This window comes from Canis aureus, chromosome X, assembly GCF_053574225.1.
Source record: "Canis aureus isolate CA01 chromosome X, VMU_Caureus_v.1.0, whole genome shotgun sequence".
NCBI lineage: Eukaryota > Metazoa > Chordata > Mammalia > Carnivora > Canidae > Canis > Canis aureus.
This window is the reverse complement of record NC_135649.1, coordinates 73,923,296-73,943,901: the sequence shown is the minus strand read 5'-3', so window position 1 is coordinate 73,943,901 and position 20,606 is coordinate 73,923,296. Positions and strand designations below refer to the sequence as shown.

The following is a 20,606-nucleotide window of genomic DNA, read 5'->3' as shown; positions in this document are numbered from 1 at the left end:
CCGCCATTTCACTGCATCTGTACCTTTGGGGTAAAACCCAGCAATGCAATTGCTGGGTCATAGAGAAGATCTATTTTTAACTCTTTGAGGAACCGCCACACAGTTTTCCAGAGTGGCTGCATCAGTTCACATTCCCACCAACAGTGCAAGACGGTCCCCTTTCTCCACATCCTCTCCATCATTTGGTGTTTCCTATCTTGTTAATTTTCCCCATTCTCACTGGTGTGAAGTGGTAGCTCATTGTGGTTTTGACTTGTATTTCCCTGATGGTAAGTGCTGCGGTGCATCTTCTCATGTGCTTGTTGGCCATGTCTATGTCTTCCTCTGTGATATAAGGATGGCTACCCCTGCTTTCTTTTGAGGACCATTTGAATGGTAAATTGTCCTCCAACCTTTTATTTTTAGGCTGGAGGTGTCCTTATGTCTAAAATGAGTCTCTTGTAGTCAGCAAATAGATGGGTCTTGCTTTTTTATCCAGTCTGAAATCCTGCGCCTTTTGATGGGATCATTAAGCCCATTCACGTTCAGAGTTACTATTGAAAGATATGAATTTAGTGTCATCATGATACCTATTCAGTCCCTGTTTTTGTGGATTGTTCCATTGTACTTCCTCTTTCTATTACAGAATCCCCCTTAGCATTTCTTGCAGAGCTGGCTTGGTGGTCACATATTCTTTCAGTTTCTGCCTATCTTGGAAGCTCTTTATCTCTCCTTCTTTTCTGAATGAGAGCCTTGCTGGGTAATGTATTCTTGGTTGCATGTTCTTCTCATTTAGAACCCTGAATATATCCTGCCAGCCCTTTCTGGCCTGCCAGGTCTCTGTGGAGAGGTCTGCTGTTAATCTAATATTTCTCCCCATAAAAGTTAGAGATTTTTTGTCTCTTGCTGCTTTAAGGATCTTCTCTTTATCTTTAGAATTTGCAAGTTTCACTGTTAAATGTCGAGGTGTTGAGTGGTTTTTGTTGATTTTAAGGGGGAATATCTCTATCTCTTGGGTCTGAATGCCTGTTTCCCTTCCCAAGTTGGGGAAGTTCTCAGCTATGATTTGTTCAAATACATATTCTGGACCTCTCTCCCTTTCGGCTCCCTCAGGAACCCCAATTAAACATAGATTTTTCCTTCCGAGGCCGTCATTTATTTCCCTTAATGTATCCTCATGATCTTTTAATCGTTTTTCTCGTTTTTCCTCAGTTTCTCTCCTTGCCATCAACTTGTCTTCTATGTCACTCACTTGTTCTTCTACCTCGTTAACCCTCATCATTAGGACCTCTAATTTGGATTGCATCCCATTTAATTGATTTTTAATTTCAGCCTGATTAGATCTAAATTCTGCAGTCATGAAGTCTCTTGAATCCTTAATCTTTTCTCTAGAACCACCAGTAGCTTTATGATTGTGCTTCTGAAATGGCTTTCTGACATTGAATTGTAATCCAAATTTTGTAACTCTGTGGGAGTGAGGACTGTTACTGCTTCTTTCTTTTGAGGTGAGTTTTTCCTTCTAGTCATTTTGCTCAGTGCAGAATGCCAAAAACAAGTTGTACTGGAAATAGGAGAAAAAGAGAGAAGAGAAAAAAGAAAATAAAAAAATGAAGAAAAAAAGAAAAAAGGGGGGGAAGCAAACAGAAAAAAAGGTGGGGGAGTATCCTCTGATTCTATATACTGTAAGTCCCTCGACTTCCCCTGGAAGTTTCCAGTGTGCTTGGTCAATAACTTTGTTTTCCCCTGTCCTTCTAGCTGGTCTTTTGGGGGAGGGGCCTGCTGTGCTGCGTCTCAGGTGTGTGCACCTGGGGGAGCTGCTCAGCCCTCTGCCTGGTGCAGGGCTCAGTGGGAGTTGTTTATCCTGTTTATCCTGTGAGGGCACTGTGAGGCTCAGTGGGAGTTGTTTATCTTGTGAGGCCCCAGGAGGAATAACAGTGGTGGCAGCCAGCTCTCTAGTCCTGGAGTCAGCTCCCACAGTAACTACCACAGCTCCCAGTCCGCAGGGGCCTGGGTGCTCTTGGGGCGGGGACCGCCAATCTGCACAGTTCAGGCCGCTCAGTGGCAGGAGCATCCTTGCTGTCCTGTGTCCTCCAGCGCCCTGGTCTCGGGGACTGTCTCCGCGGAGCTGCCCCCCGAGCTGCTCCTGGGGCCCCGCCGGGGCATGTGCTGCAGCCCTTTAAGGAGCTCAGCGGTGGTGTGTGGCGCTCCCTCCCCTGGGGCACACTTCCTCTATTAGTGCCCCTGGGAGCCTGAGGGCATCCCTGCTCCTCCTGGGATCCTGTTCCAACTCTCTGCCAGCGCCTTTCTGTCCAGGAAGATTGGTGAAGCTCTTGCTTTCCTGACGGGTCTTTCCTGTCCTGGGGGCACTCCCCAGTGGCCTTAGCCCGGCTCCTCTTGGGGCCCCTCCCTTTTCGATGCTTTTTTATTTATTTATGTTTTTTCCTCTTCCTACCTTGATAGAAGCGGGCACTCTTCTCACTGTAGCATTCTAGCTGTTCTCTCTTATTTTTTTTAATTTTATTTATTTATTCATTAGAGACACACACACAGAGAGAGAAGCAGAGACACAGGCAGAAGGAGAAGCAGGCTCCATGCGGGGAGTCTGACATGGGACTCGATCCAGGGTCTCCAGGATCAGGCCCTGGGCTGAAAGGCGGCATGAAACCGCTGAGCCACCTGGGCTGCCCTGTTCTCTCTTTAAATCTCAGACCGAATTTGTAGGTTTTCAGGATGATTTGAAAGTTATCTAGGTAAGTTGGTGGGGACAGGTGACTTGGGGTCCCCACTCTTCCACCATCTTGCTCCCTCCCCAATCTTGCCATTTCCATTGACATTGATGAAGCTAGGGAATATTATGCTACATGAAATAAGTCAGTCAGAGAAAGACAAATACCATGTGATTTTACTCATGCATGCAACTTAAGAAACAAAACAAAGAGGAGGAGGAGGAGGAGGAGCAGGAGGAGGAGGAGGAGGAGGAGAGAGAGAGAAACAAAGAAAAATAGACCTTAAATTATAGAGAACAAACTGATGGTCACCAGAGGGGAGGTATGTGGAGGTATATGTTAAATAGATGATGAGGATTAAAGAGTACACTTCTTGTGATGAGCACAGGTATGGAAGTGTTGAGTCATTGTATTGTACATCTGAAACTAATATAACACTGTATGTTAACTAACTGGAATTAAAAATTTTTTAAATATTGCATAGTTCTAGCAAGTGACAGAAGGAAAATTTGTACCCAGATCTTCCAACTCTAATTTCAAATGCAAAAGGCTTCTTACTATATTTAATCTTTTGTGGCTTTGTACCTTGAAAGCTCACCAGTGCTCTGGGTTCCTGGAACAGCCAGAAGAGTGCCTATGACATAACATGATTGAAATATTATTTAATACAACATATATTGCATATTAACCATTTCTTATGCTGAAAGCCTCTGAAATATTTTAATATTTAAAAGCTATTTCTTATGAAGTTTACTGGTCACAGAAGTATAGCTGCTACTGAGCTGGAACAGAGCAATTGTAGAAAAGAAACACATAACTTCCTGAAGAAGGAAGTAAAAGCAAATAGTGTGTTAGTTGAAATAAGAACTAAGACTTAGAAGAATCTAATCACCTCAAAGACCATTCCACTCTCTCTTTTTCTCCCACTCCAATCTTCCTCCCAAAGCATTTTGAATTATCTCTTGGAAATATTTGGAACTAATGAGTCTTAAGTTGATATCATGGCTTCAGTTCTGCAGCTACCCCTTAGAATTGTCCTGATTATTGAATCCTTTCTAATTTTAGTCTAATGATTGAGTAGGAGGAAAGGAAATAAGATACATTCTTTACCACTCATTTTTCAAAGCAATTGAATTGGAGAGAATGACGAATGATCAAACTCAGTATTATTAACTGAATGAGATGCTCAAGTTATGTTTATTGCTATTAAAGTTATGACGGGAACTATGTTTTCGATTTACTGTAAGTAGGATAACACAGCCACATTTCCTCATAGCTAATGATGAAGAGACTCTGGAGGTGGAGCACGTGGGGCAGAGAGAAAAAGAGAGAAGGGAGAGGAAGGAAAGGGGGGAGGAAATGGGAGAAGAGAGCAAAAGAAACTGATAAGAAGCTTCACCAATGAGTCATGGAAGTGGCCATAGTTTCTGGAGAAACTACTTTTATAACAGCTCCCCAGCTATCACTAGTGGCCAGAGAACACACAGTTACTGCACAGTTACTCTTACAGAGACTTCCTCCAGTAATGTACAAGGCAGTTTCCCCATATGAATTTCAAATGATCTTTCTTTAGACCTTCTTAATATAGAAAGAAAAAAATAGTAAGTAAGTAACCCACAATTTCTTTGTCCTTCTAGGAGACTGAACTTTAGAAGTGTTTTTTTTAAATGGAAGATTAAATCCAGTATAAATTATGGTTACATTTGCCACTACTTTTAGTTCATCTGGAAAATGGACTGTATGTAGAGCAGGATGTTTTACATGTGCTGTGATAATCTTTCCTGATGAAATGAGTGGTGGTAAAAGGTAGCAGGAAAATGAACCCCAGTTCAAAACCTAAGAATAATGGGTCTTGAAATAAAATTGTGTGTCTATTATGTTTGAAATCCTAAAGGATAAATGGATAATAAAAGTCAACAGATTGTTACTTTCCTATAAACATTTTGTCTAAAGCTTCAACATTTGATGTGGGAGCAAGAGACAAGACTTGAGGCTGCTTAATCATGCATAGCTTTGAAGTGAAATCCAAAATTTTGAATAGCTCAGTTGTACTTTCCTCTGGTCATGAACATTTTTGCTGTGACATGCATCATTTTGGGAATGCATTTAAGAATTGCATTGCTTTGGGAATTTTATTTTGGAGGACAGACTGACAAGCATGTTCTTATTGCTTGAGGAAAATTCCATTTTTACAAACCACAGAAAATATGCTACTCCTTTTTCTTATTTCTTTGCTAAGTATTACAACGTGTAAACCATTCAAGAGGACATGAACAAGTGAGTGTAATTGGAGGCTGAAGAAGCAGGAAAGCAAGTCTTTATCTCTTTTTTTGATAATTTCTGTCTGTAATTAATTTAATATAAATGAAAATGGGAAGATTTGGATTTTTAATTTCCTCAGATTTCTTTCATGTGAATCTTTTTCATTTTGAGAATCAGTAAAAATTCCTAACCATTTTCCTTCCTAATCATTGAAAGAGCTCATATCTTATGTTTCTCCCTGGGATTTATGTGACTTCTTTAGCTTATGTACTTGACATAGGGAATTGAAAAGTGAGATATATAAGTCATAACAATTCAAATCTGGGTTATGTAGGTAACCATGTGCCCCAGTTGATTTAAAGCATCCAGTTGATTTAAAGCATGTATGTGAAAGCACTTAGGCAACTCTACTGGACAACGTAAATGTAAGTAACTATATTTTATTATTATTACTAAAGTTTCATACCTATTATTTTTTACTTCTTAAAATATTTTATTTATTTATTAATTAATTTACTTACTTATTTTAGAGAGAGAGAGAACATGAGCAGGAGGTTGGGTAGAGGGAGAAGGAAAGAATCTCCAGCAGAATCTCACTGAACATGGAGCTCCACAGAGGGCTCATTCTTATGACCCTGAGATTATGGTCTGAGCTGAAATGGAGTCAGATGCTTAAACAAATGAGCACCCAGGCAACCCTTATTTTCCACTTTTAATTTTTTAAAATATTTTATTTATTTATTCATGAAAGACCCAGAGACAGAGAGAGAGGCAGAGACACAGGCAGAGGGAGAAGCAGGTTCCATGGAAGGAGCCCGATGTGGGACTCGATCCTGGGACTCCAGGATCACACCCTGGGCCGAAGGCAGGCATTAAACTACTGAGCCACCCAGGGATCCCCTATTTTCCATTCTTAAAGTAAAATGTGATGGCTTTATACAGTATATATTTGGATCTGTTCTCTTTAAAGCTAATTCTAAAAACAATTGTACAGTTCTAAGTGTAGAATCCAAGAAAACAACTTGATATTCTTATGGTCAGTGAAATATGGTCTTTCTCATTTTTCTAGGCCCCAACAAAAATCATACATAGTAGTTAACAGTTGATATGTGTATTTTCTTTGAGGATCTCTATTATGAAAAAAAATGCTAGAAGGGAAAGGGAAGGGTAGTTGTCTAACTAGGTGTCCCTGTATCTTTCTCATAACACGTCTCCCAGGACACAGATTGAGATTTAACACCTTCACAAATAATAAGGTGGCTCAACCACATGTAGATCATTGAGAATTTAATATTTTCTTTTTTTTTCTTTTTAAAATGCTTTGTGTTTTATTTCTTTTTTTAAATTTTTTATTGGTGTTCAATTTACTAACATACAGAATAACCCCCAGTGCCCGTCACCCATTCACTCCCACCCCCCGCCCTCCTCCCCTTCTACCACCCCTAGTTCGTTTCCCAGAGTTAGCAGTCTTTACGTTCTGTCTCCCTTTCTGATATTTCCCACACATTTCTTCTCCCTTCCCTTATATTCCCTTTCACTATTATTTATATTCCCCAAATGAATGAGAACATATAATGTTTGTCCTTCTCCGACTGACTTACTTCACTCAGCATAATACCCTCCAGTTCCATCCACGTTGAAGCAAATGGTGGGTATTTGTCATTTCTAATAGCTGAGTAATATTTTCTTCTTGACTTGGCTACTTCTGGGCAGCTCTGTCCTACATGGGTTTTGAGCTTTTTAAAACATTTCCAGTGGTTCTGGCTCAGTAGATATGGGCAGATGTTTCTGTCTTCAAACATGGTGTTGATTTGGCAGATTTTGGAAAAGATGAAGTGGAGTTTGTAGTAGAACCTAAAGATTTATCTTGAAAAGATTTATCTTGAAAAAGTGCTCTATGCAATACAAGTGAACTGTATTTCATAATACAAAGGTGAGAAAGAGGAAGTGAATGAAGAAAGTACAGTGAGCAGACTGAATGAGAAGGGAAGACTTTACTTTCTTGGTAGTAATTCATTGAAGTTAATGTCAGCAGTTTTTGCCTGCATATGTTGGTCTGCTTTTTAGGTTTTTATTTATTATTTATTTATTTTGTTATAAATTTTTGTTATAAATTGTTCCATTTTATTATTAGTTACTGTTGTCAATCTCTTACTTTACCTATTTTACAAATTAAACTTTATCATAGGAATGTATATAAAGGAAAAAACAAAGTGTATGTGTAGGTTTTGGCACTACCCATGGTTTCAGGCATCTATTGGGAATCTTGTAACATAACTGCTATGTATAAAGGGGGATCAATGCATGGTTAGTTGGATAAAAATTTTTCTCTATGAACTAATTGTTGCTTCTGGTGAGCACTACTCTCAGTGTTTTCTTCTCTCTCATCCCTCTCCTTTATCTTGTTAAATGGGGACCTCTGTATCCACCCTTTGGATAATTCTCTGGGCAAAATTTCCACTTTCCACATTTACCAAAAAAAAAAAAATTCAGATGATGGTTCACAAAATTCACTTCCCAATTTTCTCAACTTACAGAAGAATAACATTTGTTCGTTTCAGGTTTGGGAGCAAGGAATTGTTTTTTGGCAATCCTTTACCTAATGTGAATTCTAATTCCCCTTTTTTTAAATTTAAATTTTAGGCAGTTAACATACAGTGCATAATTGGCTTCTGGAGTAGAATTCAGTGATTCATCACTTACATGCAACAACCTGTGTTCATCAAAACAAATGCTCTCTTTAATATCCATCACCTATCTAGCCCACCCCCCACCTATCTCCCACCATCAAGTCTCAGTTTTTTCCTTATCTTTAAGAGTCTCTTATGATTTGTTTCCATCTCTCTTTTCCCCTCTCCCATGTGTTCATCTGTTTTATATCTTAAATTCCATATATGAGTGAAGTCGTATAGTATTTGTCTTTCTCTGACTGACTTATTTTGCTTAGCATAATGCACTCTATCACCACCGAGGTCATTGCAAATGACAAGGTATCATTCTTTTTGATGGCTGAATAATATTCCTTTTGTGTATATATACCAAATCTTCTTGATCCATTCATCAGTCAATAGACATTTGGGCTCTCTCCATAGTTTGGCTTTTGTTGATAATGCTGCTACAAACATTGTGGTGCATGTATGCTTTTGAATCTGCATTTTTGTTTCTTTTGTCCAAATAGTAGTACAACTTCTAGGACATAGGGTAGTTTTATTTTTATCTGTTTGGGGAACCTCAATACTGTTTTCCAGAGTGGCTGCACCAGTTGCATTCCCAACAAGAGTGCAAGAGGGTTCTCCTTTCTCCTCATCTTCACCAATATTTTTTGTTTCTTGTGTTGTTAATTTTAGCCATTCTTACAGGTGTGAGGTGGTATCTCATTGTAGTTTTGATTTGTATTTCCCAGATGATGAGTGATATTGAGCATTTTTTCATATGTCTGCTGACCATTTATAAGTCTTCAGTGGAAAAGTGTCTATTCTTGTCTTCTGCCCATTTCTTAACTGGATTATTTTGTTTCGGGGCATTGAGTTTGATAAATTTTTATAGATTCTAGATACTAGCCCTTTATTAGATATGTAATTTTCAAATATCTTCCCCATTCTATAGGCTATCTTTTACTTTTGTTGATTGTCTTCTTCATTGTGCAGAAGCTTTTTATCTTGATGAGGTCCCAATAGTTAATTTTTTGCTTTTGTTTCCTTGCCTTTGGTGGTGTGTCTAGTAAGAAGTTGCTATGGCAAAAAAAAAAAAGAAGAAGTTGCTATGGCTGAGGTCAAAGAGGTTGATTTTTGCCTGTGTTCTCCTCTAGGATTGTTATGGTTTCAAGTCTCACATTTAGATCTTTCAACCACTTTAAATTTATTTTCGTGTATGATGTAAGAAAGTGGTCCAGTTTCATTCTTCTATGTGTTGCTGTCCAGTTTCCCAACAAAATTTATTGAAGAGACCATCTTTTTCCTTTGGGTATTTTTTCCTGCTTTGTTGATGATTAATTGACCATATAATTGTGGGTCATTTTTGAGCTTTTCAATCTTTTCCATTGATCTATGTATCTGTTTTTGTGCCAGTATCATGCTGTATTGACGACTAAAGCTTTATAATATAGCTTGAAGTCTGGAATTCTTTGTTCTAGCTCTGTGAAAAATGATGGTGGTACTTTGAAAGGGCTTGGATTAAATGTGTAAATTGCTTTGGGTAGTATAGATATTTCAGCAATGTTTGTTCTTCCAGTCCATGAGTATGGAATGGTTTTCCATTTCTTTGTATCCTATTCAATTTATTTTATAAAGTACAGATCTTTTGCCTCTGATTCCTAGGCATCTTATGGTTTTTGGTACAGTTGTAAATGGGATCAATTCCTTGATTTCTTTTTCTGCTGCTTTATTATTGGTGTATAGAAACACAACAGATTTCTGTATGTTGATTTTATGTCCTGTGACTTTGCTGAATTTGCATTAGTTCTAACAATTTTTTGGTAGATTTTTTTCAGGTTTTCTACATAGAGTATCATGTCATCTGCAAATAGTGACAGTTTGACTTCTTTCTTGCCAATTTGGATGACTTTTTTTTTTCTTTTTGTTGTCTGATTGCTCAGGCTAAGACTTTCAGTGAGAGTGGACATCCCTGTCCATAGAACATCATCTTTGAAGCTTTTCTCTTTTATCTTCCTTTTTGGGCAAAAGTAACTATTTTCCTTTTTCCATCCTCAATACTTTCATTTATCACTCCTTACCAGTAATATTAGGCATGAGGTGTTGACTAAGGCACAGTGTCATATAATCATATATTTATAATTTAGAAAACTCTTCCCTGCTCAGCAAATTGTTACTCTTTCTTTTAAGGTTCAATTGATACCTGCTTACAGTTTTTTAAAATATTTAGTCACTTGTTACAGTTTGTAATTATAAATTATGTAATTTTTTAATTATCTGTCTCCATTCCTTGCCATCACCACTATAAGAACTTTGAGATCAGGATCCATGTCTGTTTTTATATCCCCAGCTCCTAAAGTTTTTCCTGGCACATAGTCAGAACTAAGTAAATTTTATTAATTTATTAGTCAGAAAATTAACCCAAATATTATATTCTTCTTGATTCTTTCCTAATCTCTATAACCACTACCTGTGTCTCTCACTCTACTGACAAAATTTAACATTCCCTCTTTTGTACGTGAATGGAAATTTTCAAGTAACTTGAAGGACAACCAAACATCCAGGTTTGCCTGGGAATATCTAATTTATGCCTAATGATCTGAGATAATTATTAATAATATTCTTATTCTCAAAAGTGTCCCAGCTCAGAAAATAATAAATGACCACCCTCTACAGAATTGTTTTAGCACTTCCTAGAGCCAATTAGTTTGGAAGTTCTTTGAAGACAGGATCAATCCTGGTTTCTCTTTCTAGACCCAGGGCTTATTTCAGTGTCTGGCACTCAGTGACTATTCTTTCAAATGAAAAGCATTCCTTCCCTCTTTGCCTCAAGAAGCTTCTATTGTTTAACAAAGAAACACAAAAAACACATGACACCTACACACATACGCAGGTTTTAGGACAGACTGTCAAACATTTTTCTTAAAATCTTCTTAAATCTTTGAAAAGTAAATCCAAGTTTATGTTTGCTAAGTCATTTATTTCTCTTCTGCTTTAGATTATTGAGTAGGAAACTTTCTTAATAAAAACTAGGTATTACAATAAGGATTTCCTATGTTGTGGGATTTTTTCTGACCTTAAATTTACTATTATATACAAATATGTACTGTATGTATCATGTAATGTATTTTATACATGAACATGGTAAAGGTGCTCACATCAATGTTAATTTGGACAGAGCAAAATATAAGAGAATAGAGAAAAGTATTCTATTATCCATTAACTAAGAATCTTCTGCAGGTACCTCTCGTTTGCCAAGAAAATACACAGTTAGTCTTATAAACAGATCTTTTTAAGTGACCCTTGAGCTTCAAATAAATGCAAGGGGAAAATCCCAATGTCCTATGTGCACTAGAAATTATTTTGAAGAGAATGAAATGTAAGTCAGATAGTAAATGTGGAACTTATAAAAGAAATAGACTTCAAAATTCAAATAAGAGATTATAGAGAAGTGAAAGTGAAATTGATGTCTACACATTGGCTAATATTCATTAAGGGAAAAATTTTGAAGTCACAAGTGATAGCATAATCATTATGGAAGTCATACTCTACCTAAATATCAGTTCTGAGATATCTATTATGTGTGCATATAATGTTTCCAAATGTGATATTCCTAATGTACACATGCAGTTAACCATATTATTTTTAGATAGAGCTATTAGTGGACTCTCTTCTTGTTTGTATAAATACTACTAAAGGGTAACTGGAAAACCCCAATACATTGGTTACATAATCTGGTTTTAGATTAGTGAACACTGCTGCTGTCTGGAAAGTTTGTCAGTGATCACAGGTCTACAGACTTTGCCTCACTGTCAGACTTCTTTAAAAATCAACAGTCCTTTGATGGTATCTGTTGTGCCCTTTACATATATTGAGAACTTACCATATGTTCTGTTCACTTTTTAAAGCACTTTCCTTATTCATCTTACATAATCCTTGTCCTGTGAGGTAAATATTCTCTTTTTGTATATCAGGAAACCAAGGCTCAGGCTAAGAAAAAAACACTTTAGCCAAGTTAGAACTGAAACCTGTGGGAACCAATGTAGTAGATGAGAGGAGGAGTTCAAAAATAAAATTGTCCATGATTATCTTCTGTAATTAACATTATTTTAAAAATGTTTTGGTTTATTGTGCAAGTTGACTTAACTTTCTCCTCTTTACAATACAATAAATGAAATTGCAATAAATAAAAGAGGCTGCAGATACAATTCATAAGTGTACATAGACCCTTTTTTAAAAATTCTGGAGCACATCTACTTGTCACCTTATACCTTCTTCAATTATTTTAAAGCAATTTTATGGTTTTCTAATTTACCTTGTAGATAGAGTCCCTGATATTTTGCAATGAGTAGTGCTGGAGATGTTGTGCTCTTCAGGAGTGGAACTCAGCTTTAGCAAGAAGGATCTGGTGTGAGATTTGGGAACATTTACCCAGCAGAAAGGATAAAAGAGAGTCCTTTCAAAGTTATATATATTCTTTCCTCTCGTTGAGATGCCATTTTTTTTTATTTTTCTCAAAGTTATGATTGGCAGTTAAACATAGTGTGATTTATTTTGTGAAGAGAAGGAGAATAACAGCATTATTGCCACTGTTGAAATTTTTATGCCTGGAATTATTAAAGAACTGGAGTCTTTCTTTTTTTATTGGAAGATGAGTCCAATCATTTGAAGCACAAAAATAAAATGTCGTACAGTCTGTAGTTTCTTACAAAGAAACCTCTGCATTCTGAAATGCTTTTCCAGAATTTTACTAAAAATGATTGTGGTGTATTTGTTTATTTGTAGGTACTGGTAACATCTGAACATACCAAATCAAACAGGCAAACTCTTGCACCATCACTATCACCACATTTTACCACAAAGGAATGTAACCGTATGTGGATACCACACGGGCTAAAAGGAAAGAGTGAATTACATCTCAGACTGCCCACTGAACGGGATGACGGCCACAGCTGCAGTGGAGACGCCAAAAATGGAGAAGAGTGCCTCCAAGGAAGAGAAACAACAGTCTAAACAGGACAGCATGGAGCAGAGCAATGCAGATTCTGAAGAGTGGATGAACTCTGAAAGTGACCCTGAACAGATGAACCTTAAGAGCAGCAACAATGACAATTGCTACCAACCTGGAGATGCTCAGTTGAAAAAAAAGGAGATTCCCTCTAAGCCACACCGTCAGCTCTATAGATCACCCTGCTTAGATCATCCAAGCTTCTCCCAGAGCAGCATTCTACAAGATGGGAAGCTTGACTTGGAAAAGGAATATCAAGCCAAGATGGAGTTTGCTCTAAAGCTAGGCTATGCAGAGGCACAGATTCAATCAGTATTGAACAAGCTGGGCCCAGAATCACTTATTAATGATGTGTTGGCAGAGCTTGTCAGACTTGGGAACAAAGGTGATTCGGAAGGGCAGGTCAGCTTGAGTCTGTTAGTACCTCGGGGTCCCAGCTCCAGAGAGATTGCAAGCCCTGAACTGTCTCTTGAAGATGAAATAGACAACAGTGAAAATTTGAGACCAGTTGTTATAGATGGAAGTAATGTGGCAATGAGGTAAGTGTGGTATATTTTTGCTCTTTTAAAAAAGAAAAAAATAAACTTCCTTAAACTCATAGAAATCATCTTCCTTCGCAAAGTGCTATGAGAGGCCCTTGTTTGTTGTCTGTGGCTTGTGCTCTAGTAGGTGGAGAGAGACTAAAATGATCCTGCCTTGGCCCTTTCTCTCTCCCTTGAAATTGTTGGCAATTTATTTTCAGGTACTCTAAAAATCAGCTTAGACATCAGTGATGTTTCAGTAGAGACACAATCATTCAATCTTTGTTCCTCATGGAGTTCCTCTTCCATTTGCTTGCCTGGACCAATCGTCCCGTGAATCCTGCTTTCGTAACATCATGTGGGGGCTCACTTGGGAGCTTGTGGTAACTCTCAATTGCCATTCTACCAAATTTGGATTCTTTTGCCTGGCTTTGTGATCTAACCTTTCTCTCCTCCCAGTAGGTTGTATTTTTCACACCTACTGCATTTACATCAGTCTTTTTAATAGCCTCATATAAATTATGCTGGTTTCTACCCCCACTTCTTGTGCTTATGTCATTTCCCAACGTAGGAGTGACCGCCTCCTTATCTTCATACCTTAGGATGTACTGCCTCCATAACTACCATCATGACTTTTTAAATCCCATTGATTATCTCTTAGCTACAGTACCTATGGTAGGTTGAACAATAGCCCCTGAAAGATGTCCACATTCTAATCCCTGGAATCTGTGAATATGTTATCTTAAATGATAAAAGTGACTGCAGGTTTGATAGTTAAGGATTTAAGATAGGTGAGATTATCCTGGTTTATCAAGGTGGACTCACTGTAATCACACTAGGCCGTTATAAGAGAAAAGGAGGCAGCAGGATAAGAATGAGTAGTAGATGTGATGACTGAAACAAGAGGTCAGATGATATAAGAAAGAAGCCATGAACCAAGGAATGTGGGCAACCTCCAGAAACTGAAAATGGCAAGGAAACAGATTCTCTCTTGAAGCCTACAGAAGCAACACAGCCTTGTGAGAAAATGGATTTTAGAATTCTGACCTCCTAAACTAAAAATAAACAAATTGGTGTTATTTTAAGATACTAAATGTATGGTGATTTTTCTATAGCAGCAATAATAAAGTAATAACCAAGAGTGCCTTCATACTTTATTTCATATTTTTTCATATAGTTTTTTATTTCATGTCAGAGATCTTCAGGAATCCCACTTCCATTTCTTTTTTGCTTTTTTTTTTCAAAAGCAAAAATAAACTATAGTGACTTCATCAAAATAAAAACCTCCTTCTGTTTATAAGATGAGTTGTCATCCAGCTTGGCTTAAAATTCCCAATGTTAAAAAAAATTCCCAATGTTTGGGGCTTCTGGGTGGCTCAGTCGGTTAAGCATCTGACTCTTAGTTTTGGCTCAGGTCATGATCTCAGGGTTAAGCATCTGACTCTTAGTTTTGGCTCAGGTCATGATCTCAGGGTCATGAGATCAAGCCCCACATCAGGTGAGGAGTCAGTTGAGATTCTCTACCCTTATGCCCCTCCCCCACTCTCTCTCTCTCTCAAATAAAGAAATTAATCTTTTTTTAAAATTCCCAATGATCAGGAATCTGTTTCCTACTGAGTCTATCATTGCTTGATGAACTCGTTGGAATATAAGACTGTACACAATCAGAACATAAGTAAGAAGCCTTAGACTAACAAGTTTTTCATTTGATTATCCCATTGTCCTTGAAAGCAAGGGCCTTATTTTATGCCTCCCTTGTTTTCCTCACAGCACATAGTACACTATTGGATGCTCCTACAGAGAAAGTAGGGATAGCACAAGTCTTATGAATACTATTACTCTATGCAGGAGTTGCTTAACAGGCTATCTGGAGGTACACTTTAGTATATAGTTATTTAATCCTCACAGCAACAATATTTTACAGTTGAGAAAACTAGAGTTCATCAAGGTTCAATGATTTTCTTGAGGTCATTTGATATAGTATAGTAAAATAGCAAAGTGGGAACTTGAATTTAAGTCTTCTGGTTTCAAGTGAATTAAATGAAACTAACATTTATAAATATCTGTTATGTTTTTTCTTTTTTCAAGTTTTTATTTAAATTCTAGTTAATTAACATACAGTGTTTCAGGTATAGAATTTAGTGATTCATCATTTACCTATGATACCCACTGCTCATCACAAGTGTCAGGCACTTTTGTATGCCTGATTTAATCCTCACTAAAAACCTTACAAAAAGGGAATAATTAGGCTCAGAGAGGTTGAATAACTGCCCAAGGTTATGCCAGCAATAAATGACAATGCTTGTATTAAAATCTGAATCTGACTCCAATGAATCTTTGACAATATAATGCAATAGTCTGTGACTATTAGTATTATTAAGGATATTTGAGGAACGCCTGGGTGGTTCAGTCAGTGTCTGACTTTGGCTCAGGTTTTGATCTCAGGGTCCTGGGATTGAGTCCCACCTTGGATTCCCCTCTCAGTGGGGAGTCAGCTTGTCCTTCTGCCCTTCCCCCAGCTCTAATGCTCTCTCTCGCTCTATCTCTCAAATAAATAAATGCAATCTTAAAAGAATATTTAGCATTCTTCCTGGTAGCAGAGAATACATTTACAGATTTCCTTTTCCAAACTTTTAAATCATGGCTGCATAGTTACAAGGTGGGTGAAGTAGGTTAGACATCTCGCCTGTTTCACTTAGGAAAACTAGAATCAGAGCAACAAGAAATTTAAATGATTTGTGCACAATAATAAACTAATCAGAATGAGGCAGTGGCCCAGTGAAAAGCAGAAGGTGATCTCTATGTTCAAAGGGCCAATGGTAACTCTGCTCTTCTCCTAATAGGCAAAAACCAGAGTAATTTCTGAGCGTAAGAGTTACGGGATCTGCGAAACTAAACCATCCAAAACACCTTATATTGGACCAATTTCCCAAGGCCTATACTTCTTTAAGTGTTTTTGTTTTGTTTTGTTTTGTTTTGTTTTGTTTCAAATGTAAGGATGATAAGAACCCAGGACTTGTTTGAGGACTTTGACTTCATGGTAATATAAGACCTTCCTTGTCTTTGGACTTCTGTTCGAGCATTGCTGGTTATAAAAGATACTGTAGTATGATTCCTTTGCTTTGTAAGGAATACTGAAGAGATTAATTACCAAGGTAATTGGTTTCAACATATCTAGTCTATGCCAGTAGCAAACTGTCATACTGATAGGAAGATGGACTTTTGTCTTCTGTAGGAGTTGCTTTGCAAAATTAAAGATTGCTCACCCAATTTAAATGAAGCAAAATAAAAGCAGCACTAAACCTTATTTTTAGGAGCATATTAAAGTAGTGCATAGTAGGCCACATGATTTTCTAAAATTTCCAGCTGTGTCCTTGTTAGTATCTCTTTCCTTTTCTGACTAGATTAGTTACTGATGAGTCCCATTTATCCTGCAATCACATTTCACATGGTCAAAGTTCAGTGCCATAGTCTGCTTATGAATTTGTTAGTGCTATTAATCTAAATATGGCTTCTTTTCCCCATTGGTTAGTTGTAGTTTTATCATTAGATTAGTATTTCCTAGGAGCGCCTGGTGGCATACTGGGTTAAATGTCTGCCTTGGGCTCAGGTCATGATCCCAAGGTTCTGGGATCAAGCCCCACATGGAGCACCCTGCTCAGTGGGAGCTGACTTCTTCCTTTGCCTCTCCCCGTGCTTATGCATGCCCTCTCTTGTTTTTTTTTTCTCTCTGTCAAATAAATAAGTAATAAAATCTTGTTAAAAAGATTAAAACTTCTTAGACAAACTACATATCAACATCTACTGTTTCTCAGTGTGCTATGTGAGCCTGCATTGAAACCATGATGCTTTGTTCCTTGTCTGCAACATTTGCTTAACATTTGCGGTAGTGGTATACCTGTGATTCACATACTGATATATGTTAAGATCCTAAAGGGTATGCTAATTGTGAAAACTGCCTCCTTGGGGAAAAAATCCATTTCAGAGGAGTTAAGGCTTTCAAATGTAAATGAAATCATATTCTTTAAGTCTGAGAAAAACCGAATTTTTTTTGAAATAAGTATTTGTTTTATTGATATACTAGGCTTAGACCTGTGTTTAACAAGCAAGCCTAATAATGGCACCATGGTTAGACTATAAGTTTGCTTTTCCAAGCCATCATTTAAACCCTAAAGAAAGGGCAGAGGGAAATGTCAGTGATCCATCTACTAGACAGAATCTAGCTTAAAATCTGGATCATAAAATGTATCTAAGCCGTTGCAGAGCAAAGTGAGATATACTGTCACCAAGACACTTGGTAACTTGCAGGTCCAGGTCTTTAGACTGCATTTTAGGTAGATTTTTAGATACGAACTTTTTCTTTTTTTTTTTTTTTTTTTTAGATACGAACTTTTTCAATTGCAAAATAATATCTTGTGAATTGGGGCTAGAACAGGTCATCTTGCAAGAGTCACTTTATTTGCTACTACTTTTTCATTTACGCATTCCTCAAATATTTATTGGCACTAAACTTTTCATACTGGGCCCTTATATAGGACTTCATAATTTTTTTCAAAAAAACCTCATAGAATTCAATGCCAAAATAAATAAATAAATAATTTGATTAAAAGTGGGCAAAAGACCTGAACAGACATTTACCATTTACTACCTTCAAAAATGTCAAAACTGAATTCTGATTTCTATTAGGCATTTGGTACAATTCATGGAATGCACTAGTGGCATTATTTTAATATATTTTCAATGGAATGCTATAGGCATTTTACATTTTTTAACATGATAATTCTCAGTATGATAAAAATGTATATCAGAATAAAGATGTATCAAAATATGGGATCCCTGGGTGGCTCAGGGTTTAGCACCTGCCTTCGGCCCAGGGCATGATCCTGGAGTCCCGGGATTGAGTCCTATATCAGGCTCCCTGCATGGAGCCTGCTTCTCTCTCTGCCTGTGTCAATGCCTTTCTCTCTCTCTCTCTGTGTCTCTCATGAATAAATAAATAAAATCTTTTAAAAAAAGATGTATCAAAATATTAACAATGTTTGTCTCTGAGAGGTAGTAAAACATAACCTGCAAGGATTTTTCTTTATATTTTATGTATTTTCCACATTGTACATTATAAATATACATTACTCTTATAATAATTAGACATTTCATTGAATAATAATTGACATACTATATTGTATTAGTTTCAGATGTACAACGTAGTGATGTGTTACTTATATACACAACAAAATGGTCACCACAATAAGCCTACCTACCATCTGTCATCCTACAAAGTCATTACAATATTATTGACTATTATATATATAATATTATATTCCTTATGCCATACATTACATTCTCATTTTCCTAGATGGCTTTTAAGATGCTGAGGAATGTTCCCTCTATCCCTACACTCTGAAGAGTTTTGATCAGGAATGGATGCTGTGTTTTGTCAAAAGCTTTCTCTGCATCTATTGAGAGAATCATATGGCTCTTGTTTTTTCTCTTGTTGATATGATCTATCATGTTGATTGCTTTACGAGTGTTGAACCAGCCTTGCATCCCGGGGAAAAATCCCACTTGGTCATGGTGAATAATCTTTTTAATGCACTGTTGGATCCTATTGGATCTATATTGTGTGTTTGAGACTTTTCTTGGTTCATGAGATAGGCTGCTGTTGCTATATACTTCCCTCTTATGACAGTCTTTGTTGTATCCCAAGTATTTTGGAACATCCATATAGTTTATAATTTCTTTTTAATTTATTGGTCAACCCATTAATTTTTTAGTAGGATGTTCTTTACTCTCCATGTATTTGTGTTCTTTCTAAATATTTTCTTGTGGTTGACTTCAAGTTTCACAGGAGTGGTCTGAAAATATGCATTGTATGCTCTTAATCTTTTTGTACTTGTTGAGAGCTGGTTTATGACCCAGTATGTGATATTTTCTGTAGAATGTCCTATGTGCACTCAAAAACAATGTATATTCTGCTGCTTTAGGATGAAATGCTCTGAATATATCTGTTAAGTCCATCTGGTCTAGTGTGTCATTCAAAGTCATTATTTCCTTGTTGATTTTCTGTTTAGAAGATCTGTCTATTGATGTAAGTAGAATGTTAAATGCTCTACTATTATTGTATTATTATCAGAGTTTCTTTATGTTTGTTATTAATTGATTTATATATTTGGGTATTCCCAAGTTGGGGGCATAAATATTTACAACTGTTAGATCTTCCTGATGGATAGACCCCTTAATTATGATATAATGCCCTTCCTCATCTCTTGTTCCACTCTGTTTTAAAATCTAGTTTGTCTGAGATAAATATGGCTATTTCAGTTTTCCTTTGACATCCATTAGCATGATAGATAGATCTTCATTCCCTTACTTTCAATCTGCAAGTGTCTTTAGGTCTAAAATGAGTCTCTTTTAGGCAACATATAGATGGATCTAATTTTTTAATCCATTCTGCTAACCTATGTCTTTTGTGTGGAACATTTAGTCCATTAACATTCAGAGTGATTATTGAAAGATATGAATTTAGTGCCATTGTGTTACCTGTAAAGTTGGCATTTCTGTAGATTGTCTCTATTTCTTTCTAGTCATTGTTGCTTTTGGTCTTTTATTCCCCAAAGAGTCCCCCTTAATATTTCTTGCAGGTAGGTTTACTCGTCATGAACTCCTTTAGGGTTTTGTTTTTGTTTTTGTTTTTGTCTAGGAAACTTTTTATCTCTCCTTCTATTCTGAATGACAGACTTGCTGGATACAGTATTCTTGGCTACACATTTTTCCCATTCAGAATGTTGAATATATCCTGTCACTCTCTTCTGGCCTGCTAAGTTTCTGTGGATAGATCTGATGCCAACATGATCTGTCTTCCCTTATAATTTAGGGACCTTTTTTTTTTTTTTACCTTTGCTGCTTTCAGGAGTCTATCCTCATCTGTGTATTTTGTGAATTTGACTCTGATATGCCTTGGCACTAGCCAGATTTAATTTAGTGGGGATTCTCTGTGCTTCTTGGATTTAGATGTCTCTGTTCTTCCCCGGATTAGGGACATTTTTAGCTATAATTTGCTCAGATAAACCTTCTGCCCCCTTTTCTCTCTCTTCAACTTCAGGGATCCTATGATATGAAGTTACCGAGTTTCCTAATTCTAACTTATGATCCATTATGTTTGTTTCCCTCTTCTTTTCAGCTTAATTATTTTCCATAATTTTATCTTTTATATCACTGATTCATTCCTCTGTTTCATCCATCCCTCCTTGCCATGTCATCCATTTTGGGTTGCAACTTGTTTATAGCATTTTAAATTTCAGTCCAAGTAGATTTTAGCTCTTTTATCTCTGCAGTAAGGGATTCTTCTATGCTTTTTTTCAGTCCCAGTAAATATCTTTATAATTTTTTAAGTGCCCAGTTTAGATGTCGTAATTATAATTGTATTTATGAAATCCTTGACTATTACTTCCAATTTCTGTTC

At 36.9% G+C, this 20,606-nt stretch overlaps 1 protein-coding gene across 2 annotated transcripts in view; it reads left to right on the top strand.

The window, feature by feature from the left end:
- The window catches only part of ZC3H12B (zinc finger CCCH-type containing 12B), a 566,523-nt gene that overhangs the window by 472,963 nt on the left and 72,954 nt on the right, over positions 1–20,606 (top strand). For both annotated transcript variants that reach the window (XM_077887584.1, XM_077887583.1), the window contains one exon: positions 12,404–13,165. In XM_077887584.1, the coding sequence (XP_077743710.1) occupies positions 12,558–13,165 (608 nt within the window). In that variant the 5' untranslated portion in view covers positions 12,404–12,557. The remainder of the gene's footprint in view (positions 1–12,403; positions 13,166–20,606) is intronic.